The 13,798-nt window shown below is 43.9% G+C and overlaps 1 protein-coding gene across 1 annotated transcript in view; it reads right to left on the bottom strand.

The window, feature by feature from the left end:
- Positions 1-4,084: 4,084 nt before the first annotated feature.
- Positions 4,085-13,798, bottom strand: part of CERS3 (ceramide synthase 3) — a 75,566-nt gene continuing 65,852 nt past the window's right edge. The window contains exon 11 of the mRNA XM_019477750.2: positions 4,085-7,228. Within this exon, the coding sequence (XP_019333295.1) occupies positions 7,094-7,228 (135 nt within the window). The 3' untranslated portion in view covers positions 4,085-7,093. The remainder of the gene's footprint in view (positions 7,229-13,798) is intronic.

The following is a 13,798-nucleotide window of genomic DNA, read 5'->3' as shown; positions in this document are numbered from 1 at the left end:
GTGCTTATAACCCAAGGGTGAGTAGAGCCAGCAGCCGTCAGGCAGCTGAATCTTAAAGTGACCTCCCCTACATGTCACTTGAGGCTCTCTCTCCCACACTTCCCACGTGTTGGATTTGCAACCGCCATCACGCTATTCCACTATGGGTTTGCTCTTTTCTGGCAACATGACTTCGGTAGCTAAGGTTCAGAGTTGTGGTCCACTCTACCCCACCTTCTTCCCGTATCACAACTACTCAGCAAATACAAGACTCCCTGTCTTGCATTTGCACATATTTGCCTCCTAAAATCTAAGAGTTTGTAGTAGATCTTTTTGCATTGCATCCTCTTCATTTCAGACCATTTCCCAAATGTGTTGAGCTCATTTTGAATGTAGTCCTGTCTTCCAAAGTGCTAACAACCTCCTCCAACTTTGTAGCACCTGCAAATTTGATATATCTACTTTCTGTTCCATCATCCAAGTCAGTAGTGAAAATATTGAATGGTACCAGACCCAGGACAAACCTTTTGGAAACCCTCTCAAGAGCACTTGGCAAGATATGCAGTCCAGAACCTTAATCAGGCAAATTTCCCATGGACTTTGACCAACTCCAATGGAGTTTCAACCAAGCTCATCTGCATTGTAAATTCAAGCTTAAAGCTCATTAACTATTCAAAGGATCGCTTCTCTGAAGACCTTATCATTCTTTCTTCTCTTTTATGAATTCCTCTTTTCATGGTAGGAACATTCTCTGGAATCAAAATTTAAAAGATATGTGTTGTCCATCTCCCAGAACCAATCAGCATCTTGCAGAAGATATTACTGTCTCCATTGCTCTTATAAAAGAGTATGTATAATCTGTTTTGGGGTGTCTTTTATTCACAGCGGGCTGAGAAAAGCCAATTTTGCCTCATTTAAATGTTTATAGTTAAACATCTTTAAGCAGCAATGGGCCTGAAAAAATCTTGCCAGCTGCCTCTGGGGACTTAAGAAGTCCTTGGAGTGAGATAAAATCTATATTGCAGCATTTGATAAAGCAATACAATGCAACTTCCTGCACTCTCTGCTGCATTACCTTCTATTTCCAAGCAGTGCTGCCTGCTTGGTGAGCCCAGAAGGCAGTGCTGGCTTTCCCAACCACAAGTGTATTTTCTTGCATACTTCCAGCTCTCCTCAAAACGTTCGATGCCAAATTCCTTTCCTGGTGTCATTGTATTAATGTATTTATAGTAAAGCATCATCCATTGCACATGGCACGGTACAAAAAAATTAAACATAGTACAGTTTAAATCAGTCAAAGGTTATATGCAGACACCTGCGCATTTCCACCCCATAAGAGCACACTCCCATCACTTACGACAACTACACAAAACACATTCTGCATCACAGCCCAGGTCCCCAGCATTGTTTCCCATCCCAGGAAATCCTCTGGCCCTTCATCACGCTTCCCCTCTTCCAGAAGAAACTGGAGCAAATAGGTCCTGAGATTCAGATGAGGGGGGAGGACAACGGGTTTCAAAGGCAAAGGTCACTAACTCAGGCCACTCTGCTGATGACTGTTCTTGTCTCTGCCAGATGATAGCGTGCATCAGATGACCTTGCCGCCTGATGGATCTCTTGAGCAGACACTCCCTTCAAAAGCTGAAGCCCAAATCATTTTGGCCTTTGTCACAACCCAAAGTTGTGACTTTTGTTTTGTGTGTGCTTTGGCACCACTGAATTATTTTCCCGCCAAATTGCAGCTTCTTTGCACGGCGGAGCTTTCTGCTGCAACAGAGAGCCCCGGGTGCAAAAGAAGTTCCCGCCGTTTTATAGCTTTCTTTGCAGGGTGCATTTCTTTGTTGCAGCACGGAGATGCACGTTGCAAGGAGTTCCCGCCATTCGTATTCAAATTTGTGCCCCACCATTGGTCAGTTCTAAATTATGCACACGTGGTGGCTAGTGATTGGCTTGCTAGCCGTATAAAAATCTTGTGTGGTTTCCGCCCAAGTTGGAGGACTCCACGAACACCAGGAGGAGGAGACTTCACGCTGTGTGAAGATCTCTAAGCGCTGCGGGTCCTCACGGACCCAACGCATTAGAAGCAGGCAACAGAGGTCTGATCAGCCTCTAGCCGAGAGCTTTCCAAACTTTTCATGTTGGTGAGACACTTTTTAGACATGCATCATTTCGCGACAGTAATTCAGTTTTACTAGCAAGCCGGAGGTTAAACTAACCCGTTATAAGAGATACGGACACATACATAAATTGTAATAACTAAATGTATGGGGACACAACATATCTCATGAAAACCTTTCATTTATATTTTTAAAAATATATGATTTGTAAGATAATAACATACATTGTTGTCATTTATGAGTAACAGTATGTAAGTATGTGCAAGAATTTTAAAAAGTTGAATAACACCAATAACTACTTACCATTTTAATGGGATGTATGAGGTTGATGGGATGAACACAGTTTCTGAATATTTGGTGGAATATTAGATAAAGACACTCGCATTTCGTCATCAAACATTTTTAAGCTTCCACATTTCAGTGTCTTTAAGTTTGCCATCGTTGCAAAGGATACTTCACAAATGTATGTAGTAGAAAACTGCAGAAGAATTTTTAATGCTTTTTTAGCTATGTTTGGATGCATTTTTGAAATGCGAATCCAAAAGCTGTCTACGTCATCCTCTTCATACATCATTAACAGATTTCGATCATTTTTTATGTCAGCTAATTCTTCTTCTTCAATAAGTGAAAAGTTCCTCATTGCAGTTGAAAGAAATGGATTTCTGATCCAATCATAGTCTTGGATTTCAACATTTGGGAAGTAATGCTGAACTTTCTCTCCGAGCAATGTTAAATGGTCAACAATTAGCGAGCTGATATCACATTTTAGCTTGCACTCAGCAGTTTTGGAAAACATTTCAAAATTTCCTTCTTTCACTTTCCTTTTCCAAATTGCTATTGTCTCTCATAGCACAAATTTTATCTACCGCTGTTAAGATATTTTCTCCTTTTCCTTGCATACTGGTGTTTATTTTATTCAAATGTTCAAATGTGTCAGCAAGATATGCCAATTTTGTGCACCAAAGTTTGTTTTGAATTAGATTGCAGAATTCATTTTGCTGATTTTCCACAAAAAGTTTAAGCATCATTTCCCTCAATTCATATACACGACAAAGCACTCGACCTCTTGAGAGCCAACGAACTTGTGTGTGTAGTAGAAGCTTTTTAAACCTTGCCCCCATTTCTTCACAAATATGAGCAAATAATCTTGATTGAAGAGGTCTACTTTTAATGTAATTGACCATTTGAACCACTTTGTCCAAAACTTTTCTTAATTCATTTCCAATGGTTTGCGCGACTAGTGCTTCGCGATGTAAAAAGCAATGAGTAATTATAATATTTTCATTCTCTTTCTTTGCTAAAGCTATAAAACCTTTTGTTGAACCAACCATTGAGGGTGCGCCATCCGTGCATATTCCTACACAATTTAACCATTGCAAATCATTTTCCTTCATGAAGCAATCTAAAGTTTTAAATATATCTTCACCTCTAGTTCTCATTGGAAGTTCTAGACAATTTGCTCGATAATTCTGTCAGTATGAATGAAACGTATAAAAACCAATAATCGTGCTAACCCACTGACATCTGTTGCTTCGTCTAATTGCAATGTAAAGATCATATTATCGTCTTGAAAAATATCCTTCATTTGCTGCTTAATGTCATCAGACATGTCTTGAATACATCTTCCAATCGTGTTATCTGCCAAAGGGATTTTATTAACTTCTATCTCAAATTCGGGCCCAAACATTGTTCGAACAATAGCACAGCAAGATTCCTTTATGGTGGTTTCGGCAATAGTGTGTGGGTCCTTGTTTTTGGCAATTATTTGAGCAACCAAGTAACTTGCCTTTTGAGCTTTCTCTGATGTCTTCATTCTCTTTGTGAATGATGCAGACTGCTTCTTTATAGATTTTGAAAGCTCAATAAAGTATTCTACTGGTTTTTCTGACAAATGACTGTGTTTTGAGGTAAAATCACGCTTTAATTTATTTGGTACCATACTTTCATTTGCAAGTATATCCCCACAAACTAAACACTGAGGACAAGGATTGTTTTCATTACCAGAAACTGTGAACCCCAGTTTCATATAATCTTTATTGTATAAACGAGGCTTGGAAATTTTTCCTTTACACTTCTTACGTACTAATACAGACCGTTCAACAGTTGATTCTTGCGTAGTTTCCTCTATAGCGGCTACGTTTTGTTCATCGCAAACGTCATCTTCACCAGCTTTTCTTTTCTTAATTAGAAACTTATCCATTTTACGGGCAATTCAACTGCAATTTAATGAATAAATCTATGCAAATTTATTTTTAGGTTTTAGCATTAACTAAATATGAAAATAACAGGACTGTTTTTAGCGCTTATCTTTCTCTGTTTTTTCTTATGAAAATAACAGCACCTGCGCTCCACTCCCACAGTGATAAAGTGAGATAAAGACAGGAATCAGGACCAGGAGAAAATGTGAAAAAAAAAAACAAAATTAACTTAAGTATTTACAATACATATTAGGACACATAGGTCCAGGTAGGAGCTCAGCTGCAAAAACACATGAAGTAGAGAAGCAAAAGTCCAACAAAAATGGTGTAAATATATATGTCTCACTACAAGGCTATATTGCTGCAAATATTTGCAATGCCTATGTCCAGAGTCCAGTTCCAGCACTCTCCGGTGGTACACTGCCGGTGGGTGGTCAATCCACAATTACAGCAGAGTAAAAATAAAAATAAATGGCAGAAATCAAATTATAAGTGCCACGTGGTGAGTGGCTTGCTGTTTGCCACATTGGGTTTGGGAGGGTGGCCTACCTTCAGCCAGCAGCAGGTGGGTTGACTGGGTGACAGCCTGCAGCTGCGCTCGCCCGGGTGATTGGGAGCACGCTGATTCCGAGGCTTCTGGCCTCCACCGAGCTCCGTTCCGATTGGCCAAGATGGCGGACGGCCCGCTCGGTGCAGTCCCAGTCCAGGACCTCCGGGGGACTCCTCCGCTCAGCACAGCCGAGAGTTGGGGGTGGTGTAACTCACAACCAATTGCTCCGTTAAAGGAGTCTCCAAGGAGAATTCCGAATTCTCCACGCTCCTCGCCGTACCGCTCCGACACCACCAATCCCGTGCGTCCTACGTCAAGACGCCACACCATCCTAAAGCAGCTAATGTTAAAGCAGCTAAGCCTTAGCTGCTAAGGCTTAGCTGCTTTAACATTAGCTGCTTTAGGAAGTTCCAGGGGAGGGGCCAAGGGAAGCAGACGCGAGTAAGGGAGCTCCGCGGTGCCCTTCCGCAACATTTTCTGCATTTCGCGCGACACATCTACACACTGCCGCCGACACACTAATGTGTCGCGGCACACAGTTTGGAAAGCTCTGCTCTAGCCTCTCCCCGTCACCGAGCGCAATCCCGACGTATCCTTCTTCCCTGCGCGCAAGTTCCACGGAGCCTAGCAAACTTCGTGTGAGTGAGTGTATTCAGAGCTCTTTACTGTACATACTTTCTCCGATTGGGCTGACCGGCTCGCGGTTTAGAGCCTCCAACCGGATGGACTAGAAGAGTGTTCACGGGGAGGAACTCTAGTCTGCCTCTCTTCTTTTCCATCTGCAACTGTAACTCAAGCAAGTTTTCCTGCCTACACCGCGACCATCTTTTGGTGTAAGTAAAAGTAATCTTTAAATCAACCACTACGCGTACCGTGCCTAATTCTAGCTCATAACGCCCGTTCTCTCTGACCCCGCGTGCCCGGGCTGCTGGCCACAGCCCGCGTGCAGCGCAAAGACGGGCCCGGCTCGCCCCCGGCCGGCACATGGCCACGAGGATGGGATCGGGCCCGCACAGCCTTGATGCATCAAACACAGCTGAAACTTCATTTGAAAAGTGGCCTGCAGCCAGCAGTTGTAAAGGGCTCACTCTGTGCAAGGCCTCATTAGCCAAGTAAGCTGTTGAATTCTGCACTTTCTGATAAACTTACAAGAATTAGCCTGGATGCCTGTTGCTGGGAAATCTTCCCCTATGCCCCACCAACGAGGATCCCAGTTCTATAATCAGGCATAAACCCAGAGTGGCTGGAGTTAAAGAAACCTGGGCCTGATGGAAAATGGGCACTGGTTGTTTTTTCTTCACTATTACTTTCTTTAATCCCTCCCTTTCCCCCCCTCAAAAAAAAAAAAAAAAAAAAAAAAAAAGAGCAAAAGATTTAAGATAGGCAAAGGCTGGAGTGATTGTCTGCATGAGATAATGCCAACTTGAGTATATCCACATGCACAAGGTAGTGCTGCGATGAGATATTTGAACCAACTAGTTAGTCTTGTTGAAAAGTAACACCATGTTAACCCAGCTATTGTGCTTTCAGTGCCTAGGGTAACTTGTTCAGAGCTAACTTGGGTATCTATGCACAACACTGCCTTGTGCTATGTAGACGCAGCCTTTGAGCAGAGGGTTTAAACTCCTTGCTTCTTTAAGTGAAGCAAATGATTCATGGAAGCACCAACAACTCCAGTGATTCAATGCTAGCTTGGACCAGCCATCAAGAAGTATGCTCTGATCCATGGGTAGCAGCCAATGCTAAATGCTTGAACTCAGATAAGATGATTAACATGCCTGTTAATGCACCCTGATGTCACCTCTCTCTTAAACAAAGCAATTCTGATTATTAGAAGAACTCATATTAACTCCACACTTCCAAACTTATGTGGAAAGAGCATTAAAGGCTTTTGGTAAAACTGCCCTATTTCTGCCAGACTTGAAAATTATAGTAGAGCCAATTAGACTTCACTTGCTCTAAGAGCACTGAAATCCTTGAGCATTTTAAGAGTGGAATGATTAGCACATTTGAGAGATGTTTTTCACACACTAATATGCAGTGACTCAAGAAAGTAGGCCATTAACGCATTTTGTCTTATTAAGCAAATCTCCCACCGCCACCCGCTCTACACTGGGCTTCTTTCCAGGTCTAGTAACTAGCAATAAATCAATCTTGGACTCTCAGAGGGTGTTGACTTTCCTTTCTGTACTGTAGGTTGGGTTTAGGACATGACAAGTGATACTGCAGGATGTGATGCAGGTGTGGGTCTAACGACTATTGTTGTTCAGGTAGCAACTCTTCCTTAGCTCACAGCCGTTTTTGCTGACATTCTTCACATGCTTCTCTTCAGTATCAGAGAGGGAGTCTTCCTCTTCTTCATCGCTCCGTTCATCTTTCAAGTGCTAGACAGAAGAAAACACAGTGAATGCATACCGATATCTATGATTACATTTGCTGTCAAACTATGACATTACATTTGTCAGTGCAGTAAAGGTACATTTTTCAAGAGCCTAAGAGGTATGAACAAGAAACAATCTGGATTTTCAGATCTTTGAGGTGGCTTGAAAAATATCAGCCAATAATTTTTAGAATTAATTTAGCAAGTGCACTTATCATTCCTGCTGAGTGCATAGGCAGTACATGAATACATCAGAGAATGAGATCATATCTACTTGAGAATTCAGCACCGTCTCCCCGGAGACATGTCCATCCTCCTGCTATACTCATTCAAAAAAGCCTGTGTGAAAGGGGACAAGCAAATGGGAACCAGAACATCTGGAAATGCTATATAAAATGTCAAAGCTGCTGGGCAAAATTGTTCCCCTCCTCAAAAAAGGTGGTTGCTGACTTGTCTTATAACCACAGAACGATAGAACGTAAGACTGGAAGGGATCTTAAGAGGTCATCAACTTCATTGTCCTGTCCCAAGGCAGGGTAAGCTCAACCTAAACTATTCCTGGAAGATATTTGTCCAGCCTGTTATAAAAAAATTAGGAATGACAGGCAGCCAGCTGTCTGTTCATCCTAACAGATCCAAAAACACCTCAGAAAGCAAATGCTGCCTGAGAAGGTACCTGTGTGCAGCCTCGGCCATGTCATTAGACCACTTACTGCACTGGATTCCCCATTTGGAAAGCGGTACTAATAATCCCGGGATGTTGTAAGGATTGATGGGCCAATGAGAGAAACATTGAAGGAATCCCAGGGTGTTGTAAAGATTGATGGGCCAATGAGAGAAACCCTGAAGGAATCCCAGGGTGTTGTAAGCATGAGCTAGTCAAATGAGAGAAACGTGACATATGTGCTAAGCATTAAGAATACCGTTAGCAAAGATGCAGGAGTTATGAAGTTGCCTGTTGATGTTGGGTGAAACGTACTCCGGTTTCAAAATTACTGTTTGTACCTCAACATCTGGGGTTAACCTAGTTCTCAAACTTGGGAATCATAGAATATCCACTTGCACTTATTACCTTGCCACTTGAAAGAGGACCCCCTGCCATTCAGCTCCTGTCTTGTGCAAATTAGCTAATGTCACGTTTATTGCAAGAAAAATTCAAAAGTAAAACTAGAATGAAAAACCTTGTGAGGAAGGCAAAGGTGGTACACTTTAGCTCAGGAGGAAACGGCAAGGAGAGCAAGCTCTTTAGGAGCAAATGTCATTCATTTTTCCTGCTCCAAGACTCAAAAATGTGACAGCTACTAGCTAACAGCCCTTCCCAGCTTAGAACAGTTGCCCGGTGTCCACCTAAATATATTACTGTGAAAACTAGGAAGTAGGTAGGCAAAAAACACCTGAATCTAGTGCCAATTGGATGATATTTGGCATATTACACAAATTGTACCCTTTTTGCCTTTTTTGTCCTCCTCCATTCTCATGCCAGAGCATGTTCAAGGGTTGGGTCCAGCACTGGGCTGGCCCCAGCAGCCTTATCTGGGGGCCTTCCCAGGATGCAGCAGCAGCGATCCTGCCACTTGGAGCCTGGCCGGCAGCTGCAGTGTGGCTCTAGCCAACCAGGCCCAAATTTTAAGCGCTGCACACTGTCCCCGTGTGCGCTGCTCCACCTTTTTTTTTTGCATGGGGTTTTTGGACCTCTGGATATCCAGGGGTCAACTCCCCCTTCCCTCCCCAGCATTGCTCCCTTGCAGCATGGAGAACAGCTGAACGTGCCATATGCGACACCGCGGACGTGTCTGCGGTGCCACATACTGCACGGCCGTGCTTGTCTGGACATGGCCATTGTGGCTTTGAGTGTTCAAAGGTTCTTTATATATTTCTTCCAATGAAATAATTTGGGAAATATCATCCTGCTCCTCTCTCTTGAGGTTTCCCCATCGCTTTTCTCTCTGCCTTGAAGCTACTTTTCTAAGAGCAAGTCTATTTGGACTCCATTCATAGATCCCCATCATTATCAGTCTCGTCCAAGGACTGCCTGGGCTAGAGACTGACTCCCTTCTGGCGCCACAGGTGATCTCTTTGGACCAGAGACGAGATGCATTATGTAAAAAACTTGTGCTATTCTTCCTTGATTAGTGAATAAGCCAAGGATTTCAACCCCAAGGTTGTTAGTCTGGTACCTTTCATTAGCACTAAATTCATACATAAAAATAAGCGACAGCTAGAGCAGTAACTGCTTTGATTGCAATCTCACATCCCCTTAATATATTAAGTTTCAATGAAAACATATAGGACTAGAAAGAAAATTAAAGCCCAAATTTTACTGGCCTCATCACAAAGTATAAACTTCCTGGGGCTCTTCTTTGTCTTTTCCCTGATAACATGTAAAGGGTATCAAAACAAACAAATCTCACTGTAAATACTGGAGAATAAACTTGGCACGTCATCAGTTAGAGGAAAGGAAGGGGAACCTTTCCCACACACAATTTATGAGGTCCCATCGCATTCAGATCACCTCTGTTACTTCCTGTTAGTGTCGGGGTTTGTCATTATGGCCCAAAGTAGAAACGTTCTTTTCTTTTTTTTGCCATGGGAAATCTTTAGGAAACAAAGACAAACCCAAATCAAGATTGCAGGGCCTAATGCGACATGGAATGAAGTCACTGGGCAGCATCCCGTGGACTTTCAACGGGCCTTGAACCAAGCTCATAAAGCTGAATGCAAATGGAGAACGTGCTTCTGTGAAAACCTGCTTTCCTGCCAAGCCAGGACAGAAGTCCACCTACGCCTTGCTTCCGCCAAGCATTTCAGCATCCATTTAATTCTGAACATCCACTCATGCCCATGGAAGCCAATGACTTAAATGTAGACTTACACTTAGGCATATATTTTGCTGAAGAGATGGACTGATGAATCAAGGCCTTGATCCATCAAGTCCTGCATATCTTGCAGTCAGCCACTCCCCGTGGGGTAACCACCTTTTCACAAGGCAAAAGCAGGGACACACGCCCCCTTGGACGAGCTGCCTGTGGCTCTGTCCCGCTCCCTGGCCAGACCCTGTGGCTGCGCATTCCCATCCTGGCCCCAAGCCCATGCTGGCTGCACAACACCCCCAGCCCCAGCCACCTACCCTGCCCCACTCCCTCCCTCACCTCTGTCTGCCCTCTGTCACCAATGCCCCTCTTCCCCGCTAGATTTATCTGCAGGCAGCTGGGGCAGCTGCTGTCCACCTCTGCCTGGGGCTGCATTCCTGATCACGTGCATTTGTGCACACGCACACATGCAAATAGTGCCCGCTGTGTCCTACTCCCCTCAGCCCCACGCAGCCCTTTGCAGGCGGGAACCCTGCCAGCTTGCAAGGCGAAACCTGCAGTTTCCTCACGGTGAGCAGAAAACCAGGATCCCTGCACATACTGGGACGATGGTTGGCTGTGTGCAGAGGAATCCAAGACAAATGCTGTCCTGGAGTCATTCAGCTCAGGGCCAGGGCTTGATGTTTTTATTTCCGCTCAATAATGGAGGGGTGGTCACCCTAACGCCCCAACATAATTGACCCTGGGGTTCTTGCCATCATTCTAATATTTCTTTAAGAAAAAACACTGGTATTTGCTGTTGGTTGGGATCTGGCAGCCAAAAATATGTCCATGTATGCAGTGCTGAGCCTTGGGTCCTCCTAGGATGGTTTCAGTAAGGTGGCCAAGGCCACAGCACTGCACTACAGTACAAAATGACAACATGCTACACTGTGTGATCTGAAAACAGGTTTAAAAAAATCTGATAATCAAATAAAAGACATGCTTAAAAAACAGACCAGGTGGTCATCTAATATTTGCGTGACCTCCCCCTCCCCAGCTGAGAGCCTCATGCTTTTGAGTTATCTAGGTATGCAATCTTTTAGATTAGGTTTTATGAACCAAAGTCTTTTGATGCTTGGATGTTAATGAACCCCTGACACTTCATTTATCCTCACTTTTACAAGTTACTTTTCCTTCCCCCTGCTCCATTACTGATGTCATATTAATGGTAAAATAACTATGTATAGCTGATCTACTTTGCTTCAGAAGGTGAGGTAGGTATCAGGGGTTCTGCCAACATTTTTATATACATGATTTCCTTCCTCTAGGGATGAGAGTGTGATCTGGCATTTGAAGCCTAGAACCGAGTCAGGAGATATGTTTGGTTCCCAGCTCTGCTCTTGACTTGCTCTCTTGAGCACAACATTTTCCTTCTTGTACAGCAGTATCCTGCACCCTGCAAGGAAGATGACAAAGACCGACACCAGTTGCAAAGATGCTTACTGAGCTCAAGCAATCCATGTTTCCTAAATGCTCAGATAGATGACTTTTAACCAGAATGCTATGGCCATGTTAGGTGTAAAAGTGCCACTACAATGGTTCACAAGTTAATTCCAGAGATTTCAAATAGGAACCCAGAGTGTCCAAACCATTTTGAGCTGTTGTGGTCTTTCTGAACAAAATAATTGCTTTTTCCCTAGTCAAAAAAAATGAGTGAAAGGTAAGAGCTGGCATTTTCTCAGGGATGCCTGGAGTTTAGAAAGGACAAGAACCATTAGCTTAGGTAAAAAGCCCCTATCTACACTAATTGAAAGGTTGGTAAGCATCATCAGCACCACCATCATCATCCAGAAGAGATGCAAATGCTGTAGGATTTCAGACTGGTGGCTGCAAATGTTCTTTGCCGGCCTGGAGCGTAATAGTGGTTACAGAGTGAACCCGCTTGGTTCGGAAAAGTTTATTTTTGAAGGCTTGAGGGCTTTCAAATGGAAACAATCTGCAGAGACTTAAACTTTTACTGTAACACTGAACTAGATAGAATAGCCCTTGTCTTTAAAAAAAAAACAAACAAACCCACGAATAATGTTGAGAAAGTCCAGGCTTATGGGTTGACTAGTTGGGTAGGCAGTAGTGCTGTGCAAAGCTGCCGATTGCGATTCGGATTCAGAGATGATTCGGATGCTGAATCTACAAATCCAAAGCTTTAGGCTTTCCGAATTGATTCAGAGCTTCTGAATTGATTCGGAAAAGATTTGGAGATTCGGCCATAGGGTATAATGGGGAATCAATGAAATATTTATAACTTTGTTGATTTTTGGCTTATTTGGATGAAACTCTGCTGAGGGCATGAAGCCTGCCAAGTTCCAAGGTGATGGGTGTAGGGGTTTCTGGGAAACTGCACCTCAAACTGCTGACAAGCAAAACTCATGACATACGTGACACTGCATGCGTGTTAAGGCGCAGGGGGGTGAAAACTGCAGGTCTGCTAGGCCCTGCTGCGGCCACAAAGCCTGCCAGCTGTCAAGGAGATGGGCGCAGGGGGAGTCTGGGTTCTGGGGCCCTGCACCTCTGGCTGCAGGCAGGCAAAACTTGTGACATGGGTGCTTGTGGGGACTGTGTGTGTGTTCAGGTGTGCCCTTCCTGGCACTGGGGCCTCTGCACAACATGGCAGTGTGTCCCTGTGAGGCCTCCTCTTCCCCTATAGCCTTGGTTCAGTCCACCACTGTTAATGACAGCAGGTCAAAATAACTTAGCTGGCTCAACACCAGTGGCGTCAGCAGCAGCAGCAAAGGTACCCAGATGGAACGGTAACAAAGGTTATAAAGGAATAGACAGCAAGAAGTAAAGATGTTGTGTTGGATATATGTTACTCGTGGTGTGTGATGGCTTCTCTTGTGTTTTTATGTTTACTATGAAAAAAACCAAAATAGTTAGAAAAATCTCTCTTAGGAAGCTTTTGGGTTGAAAAACCCTTTGTCAGGCTGAAGAAGTACCTGCAGTTGGTCCTGGATGGAAGGAATAGTAAAGAAGCCAGATGCTGGCCTGGCACGCAATGCAGGCAAGAAAGCCAATCAGTGAACATGGGAATGGAGGCGTCAGGGGGTGAGGGACAGGCTGGGGTGCAAGGGGGGGTGGAGGGAAGGGGGATGTAGCAGTGCAGGTAAAAGTGCAGAGGTGCCTGGGGAGTCAGATGACCGAGTTTTGCCTGCCTGTGGCTAGAAGTGCAGGGCCCAGAACCCAGACTCCCCCTCCCTGTGCCTTCACACACACACACACACACACACACACACACACACACACACACACACACACACCCCACCCATGTCATGAATTTTGCTTGTCTGCAGTTTGAGGTGCAGTTTCTCAGAAACCCCTGCACCTATCTCCTTGAAACATGGCAGGCTGTGTGGCCTCAGCAAGGGCTACCATCCCTGCAAGTTTCATCTGAATCAGCCAAAAACACAACAAAGTTATAGATATTTAATTGATTCCCCATTATACCCTGTTGCCAAATCGCCGAATCTTTTCTGAATCGATTTGGCCGAGACGAATCAGAAGAGTGATTTGGATCTCCAAATCGAATTGGAAAAATCTGAATCAAATAGTTGCCTATTTGCACAGGCCTAGTAGGCAGTTGGGAAGGCAGTGGAAGTTATGATAGGAAGTTATTACTGACAAGTTTGTCCTCTGTAACTAGAAAGTGGAACACGTCCGTGCACACAAATTATTTACAATAAACTATCATGAAGCTATTAGAAGAGCATGGGTTAAGGTCAAGCTTC

Source organism: Alligator mississippiensis, chromosome 11 (assembly GCF_030867095.1).
Source record: "Alligator mississippiensis isolate rAllMis1 chromosome 11, rAllMis1, whole genome shotgun sequence".
NCBI classification, from domain to species: Eukaryota; Metazoa; Chordata; order Crocodylia; family Alligatoridae; genus Alligator; species Alligator mississippiensis.
The sequence above is the reverse complement of the archived record's forward strand: the minus strand, read 5'-3'. Positions and strand labels throughout refer to the sequence as shown.